The following is a 6,000-nucleotide window of genomic DNA, read 5'->3' on the forward strand; positions in this document are numbered from 1 at the left end:
CACGCTGACACACTGTGACCGTTTTAAAACGCTGCCGTCGCGTTTTTAATGCGGTGACATCTTGTACCTTAAGGGAGCTGGTTTCTAGGATTGTCGCGTTGTGTGCTGGAGTGCCCATGTGTTCCGATCAAAGTCGTGCGTCGTAACGTACTCATCTGTGCCGCGCCGCAGAACCCTCGCTCTCTCACTGTTTAAAATAAGACTCGCTCGTGATTATACGCTTTCACTCGCCATGCCCAAATTACAGGTCCTGCAAGCGAAACGCTATCGGGAGAGAGAGAGAGAGAGAGAGAGAGAGAGAGAGAGAGAGAGAGAGAGAGAGAGAGAGAGACGTGCCTGACGCATGGAGACGCATAGACAAACAGAGTTGTGGAGAAGCGAACATCTGGAGGAAGAGTTGAACTTGGTGTGAAATCAAACAAACAGTATAAACATACAAGTGATGGAGAACACCAGGATAAATCAATCTAAGATGATGAACTGAGGTTCAGAAACTACAAATGAAAGTTTAATTACGAATTAATAGCATTTAAAAAAAGAAAAAGCAGAAAATACAATTTGGCATTGGCATTATAGTATACTATAAATACTATATATATTTTGGCATTGGCATATAGTATTTAAAGTATTTTGATGCCATAAATACCTGACATTTTGTATTTGCTGACAATCTAACACGGTTTGATGTCATTGATGTTGAAAAGCAGTGGTTCTCCTGTGTCATGTTAATGAGAAAGAGGTTTTAGAGCAATATTTTCTGCAAACAACTGCTTAAATTTAGCTTTGTTCTTTGCTTCAGACAACATTACCGTAATTTGGGCTACTTTCTTTGGTGTTAAACATCTCCTTTTGTGTGTTAAAGTCATACCGAGTTGGAAAAATAAGAGGGTGAGTAAATTATGACATTTTTCTCTCTTTCTATTTTGTGGACTTTTTCTTTAAGATTTCTTTATCACACTATACTTTCTCTATACGCAAATATTAATTCACCTATTGGTCCAATGTTTTGAAAACTTATTTTTAACTTGATAAAGCTTTCATGGCACAAGAGACTGCAAAAGCATCAAGATGTACCATTACGGCCAAAGATGTCAATTAAAAAACTAGAACAGATGGAACACAGGGAAAGTGTGAACGGCCCCTATAATGCGGGTCTGGCAGAAACCATGAGGGATTTGTTGTGTAAAAAAAAAAAAAAAAAAAACTTTCACTTGAAAGATGAAAAATGCTTTTGTTGTTTTATGCACTTTTTTGCACTTTGCTGTTAACAGGGTATCTGCTTTCTTTCTATGTTCTCAGCCACCTGTTACTCTACTACACACACACACACACACACACACACACACACACACACACACACACACACACACACACACACACACACACACACACACACACACACACACACACACACACACACACACACACAGTCTGGCCTAGACTTGCACGTTCTCACATTACCACCAAGTTAAACAACTCCAAACATCCTTCAGTTCAAATAATCGTAGACTGTTTAAAAGAGCCCCCGTTTGCTGACACGAACACACCTGCCCTAAGAAAACAACATGAGAGTTCATCAAGTGAAAGTGAGATTTAACAGGCGGCATATACACAAACCATCAGCGGTTCATGTACAGAATCGAGAGCTCCTTTGAACGTTTATCTCAACCAGCATTAAAGTGTGTCGGAGTTCGACCCTTGACTTTCTTCCTCAGGCACCACCCAGGGCCCCACTGGCATCGCCATGGCGACAGACTGTGTATTGGTTAAAGGAGCGCCCTGGTTTGGCCCCTATACTAGGGTAGAAGACCAATACTGCCAACCTCAGTAGACACACACACACACACACACACACACACACACACACACACACACACACACACACACACACACACACACACACACACACACACACACACACACACACACACACACACACACACGCTGGAGCACCACTGACATAATTGCACATGAAAGGTTGGTTTTTAAAACATCTGGTGCAGCAAGTGCAGTTTAATGAGTGTTGGCTGCGGATCTGAAGCATTAATTAATGGGCTGATATCCACAGACACACACACACACACACACACACTTTACTATTTTTAAAAAACAATGATGTCATGTTTGCTCCCAGAGGCATGGATTTTTTTGTGTGAATATGGAAAGTGGCCCGAGTGAGGCGTGTTGTTTTGCTCGTGGATATGGAGGAGAGATATTAACACTTAAAACACAGCTGATCTATTTGACCGTAATTTGCTCTTTACTGTGATTTGTTTCCATTTAAGTGCTTGTTTGTGTTTTTTTATTACATGTTCATTACATATTACATTGTTAATTTTTGGAATACTTGATTCTGATTGGTCAGTCATGGTATTTTGTTGTCAAATATTTGATGTTCATGTTGACTGTTGTCTCAAGTGATTTCCCATTTAGCTGTTAGTTTTTATGTCCCTTTTTTACTCTCTTTCTTCTGTTTTTTTATGCTATATATAATATATACATATTAAGAGTCCTTACACAGGTCAAGCTATTTGGTGAATGGGTGGAAATATATAAATTATATAATATATAATAATATGATGAATACAAACATTTATTTGTATATATATATATATATATATATATATATATATATATATATATATATATATATATATATATATAATTAACGTTGAATTGTTCATTTCATGCATTATTTTGAGTAAATTAAAAATGAACATATCATAAATTATATTTGAACTTTTCTGTTTACAGATTTTTTAAGCACTGCCATATAAAATGTGCTAAATCAGTAAATGTGCCTAGCCTAGCAAAAATGTAGAAGCTATATTATTGCATATAGGCATTCTTTTGTTTACTGCACTATGACTATTTATCTCTTTTTTATAAGAGTGAATCCTATACCTCCAGAATGATTTAGGAAAGTTCATTTACAGTATACGTTGTCATTTTGACCTGTCTCTTGGACTCCACCTAGTGATCATTGATGGAAAGACGTGTTAACGATGATCTAAGCAACATCTGTCAACATCTTTGTAGATCCTGGAACTACGTTTCAATTAACCAATCAGATTTGAGGGACGAGTTTACAGTTTGTGTCAAGTTTTTCTTCTTCTCTGGTCTCAGGTTTTGATTTGATGGAATACTTCAATGTGAGAGATTTTCTTGGAGAAAAATTTGAGCCAGGTCAGACCCCGTATGTCCGGCTCGGGACCATGCCCATCGTCCAACAAACACAGTAAGTGATTCATTACTTGCAATGGAATATTTTAAAAATCGCTTTATTTCAATGTTGTTTTTTGTCTGCAGTTTTTCTCTTTTTAACAAAGCTTTCTCTGTTTCTTGTGTTGTAGAGATGTGTTGCCGCAGGGTCTGCCTGATGAATATGCCTTCGTGACCACATTTAAGTTCAGGAAGACCTCTCGTAAGGAAGACTGGTACCTGTGGCAGGTCTATGACAAATACGGCATCCCGCAGGTGTGCACAACTGAATCGGGGGCGCCAATGAGGAACTGATATTTCAATTGCTCTATATTTTACCAAATAAAACATATGTCAAATATATTCTACATACATTCCCCAGGTGTCCATCCGTCTGGATGGAGAGAACAAGGCAGTGGAGTACAACGCCGTGGGCCTGACGAAAGATGCGGTCCGGGCAGTCTTTAAGAACCCAGAGGTGGAAAACCTGTTTGATCGTAACTGGCATAAGATTGGCATGAGGGTGGACTCCAAATCTGTGTCCCTGTTCCTGGACTGCAAGCACATTGAGACGGCGCCCATTGAGGAAAGAGAAGACATTGACGTCCAGGGAAAGACTGTCATCGGGAAGAGACTCTATGACAGCGTTCCCATTGATGTAAGCACCTGTGTTGAGGTGTATTTATACACACTCTCATTTAGATTCGCTTACATCGTACAGAGTAAGTTGCACAACAATACTGTGAAATGGTGGCATCAAATGTTAAAACCATTGTATACCAAGGCAATGATTGATTATTTTTTATACCATAGTATTTTCATGGCACTTCATAGACAGAATACCACCATTGTAGTCTCTAAATAGCATTGCAAAAGTGGTTCAAAGAAAAAATATTTTTTAATAATTTCTATTCATTAAAGAATCCTGAAATAAATGTATTAATGTTTCCCAAAATATTAAGCAGCACAATAATAATCAGAAATGTTTTTTTAAGCAGCAAATCAGCATATTAGAATCATTTCTGAAGGATCATGTGACTGAAGACTGGTGAAATGATGCTGAAAATTCAGCTTTGGATCACAGAAATGAATTACATTTTAAAATATATTACAATGGATAACAGTTATTGTAAATTGTAATACTATTTCACAATATTACAGTTTTTACTGTATTTTTGATCACAGAAATGCAGCCTTGGTGAGCAAAAGAGACTTTGGATTTTTTATTTTTTTTATCTTCCTGACACAAACGTTTGAACTGTACTATATGTTTATGAGTTTTAGGTCAACCAAAATCACAGCTAATACAAACAGTCTTTCCTTTATAGTTTGACCTCCAGAGAATGGTGATCTACTGTGATGGTAAACAGTCTGAGCAGGAGACGTGTTGCGATATTCCTGGTGGACCAGTAAGTGCATCTGACTCTCACACACGCACACAAACACGCACATACACACACACAGGTTTCCTTTGCTATACTTGTGAGGACATTCCATAGGCGTAATGGTTTTTATACTGGACAAACTGTATATTCTATCCCCCTACACTAACCCTACCTCTAAACCTACCCATCACAGAAAACTTTATGCATTTTTACATTTTTAATATGTACAAACATTTAGTATGTTTTTAAAGCCATTTGGAATACGAGGACTCAGGAAATGTCCTCATAAATTCACGCTGTAATACCAGTGTAATACCCATGTTATTATACAAATTTCTGTTCTCATGAATCACACACACACACACACACACACACACACACACACACACACACACACACACACACACACACACACACACACACACACACACACACACACACACACACACACACACACACACACACACACACACACACATTCTCACCTCATTATGTCTTCAAGAAGAATATGTAAACATATCACCTGGATAATAAGGCAAATACATATACTTTCGAACAGTACAAGCCCTATAAGGGACTATATTTGTTTGCTATATTTGAGGTATTTGTTTTTAGTCCTTGATGATGATGACGGGGATTATTCATTGTCCAGTGTCCAGAATTTCACACTCATAATACTGGACATCTGGAGCCGCCTGCAATACTTTTCGTCTTCGATTCCTCTCACTTTCTTCCTTTCTTTCATAATACATTCAGTCTCTTTCCATTTCCTCGTTCACTTTCTCTTCTCACTCAGTGTGAACAATCTTTGGCGACCGAGGCTCCCCCAGTCCCGTTGCCCACCCCAAAACCAACAAGTGCTGAGCAGAAGAAACCGGCCGCGGTCAACTGCTCCTGTCCTGCAGGGGAACGGGTAAGACTTCCAGGTCAAAGGTCACACTCTTAAATCTGGTGAACCCCCATGTTTAACATGCAAAAAAATTGAATATTAGCCTTATGATGATGTACAGTAACCAAACTTATTTACAGTACATGAGAATGAAAATACTAAATAGACTTTAATTATTTTCTGAATCATGTGCTGAAGAAATTTTAGTCATGCTAATAAGGAATATTTTATGTTCTGTTAGCAAAAATGTTTTATGTTGGTTAAAAAATTATTTGTAAAAGCAAGCAAAAATTAGGTTTACAGTATAGATAGTATTGCCACCGTACTTAAAAATTAAATTAAACATTTTTACATGACACTATTTATGATGAAATTATAATATAATAATAATAATAATAATAAAAATGAATACAATTATAAATTTTCCCTTTACAGTATTTTAACTCCAACTTAAATATCTATCATAACAGATTTTTTTGTACGTAAGAATACATAAGCATTTACTTTATATAAATTATTTGTATA

The 6,000-nt window shown here is 37.3% G+C and overlaps 1 protein-coding gene across 6 annotated transcripts in view; it reads left to right on the forward strand.

Annotated features, from left to right (window-relative positions):
- col22a1 (collagen, type XXII, alpha 1) overlaps positions 1 to 6,000 on the forward strand; it is a 60,531-nt gene that overhangs the window by 16,662 nt on the left and 37,869 nt on the right. For 4 of the 6 annotated variants that reach the window (XM_077194940.1, XM_077194942.1, XM_077194943.1 and 1 more), the window contains exons 5-9: positions 3,127 to 3,238; positions 3,354 to 3,477; positions 3,584 to 3,859; positions 4,530 to 4,610; positions 5,383 to 5,499. In XM_077194940.1, coding sequence (XP_077051055.1) covers positions 3,127 to 3,238; positions 3,354 to 3,477; positions 3,584 to 3,859; positions 4,530 to 4,610; positions 5,383 to 5,499 — 710 coding nt within the window. Of the gene's footprint in view, positions 1 to 870; positions 889 to 3,126; positions 3,239 to 3,353; positions 3,478 to 3,583; positions 3,860 to 4,529; positions 4,611 to 5,382; positions 5,500 to 6,000 lie in introns of those variants that run through there. The other 2 variants (XM_077194945.1, XM_077194944.1) reach the window with 2 other exon arrangements.

Source organism: Siphateles boraxobius, unplaced genomic scaffold (genome assembly GCF_051911475.1).
Source record: "Siphateles boraxobius isolate OS27281-9 unplaced genomic scaffold, OSU_SipBor_1 33, whole genome shotgun sequence".
NCBI classification, from domain to species: domain Eukaryota; kingdom Metazoa; phylum Chordata; class Actinopteri; order Cypriniformes; family Leuciscidae; genus Siphateles; species Siphateles boraxobius.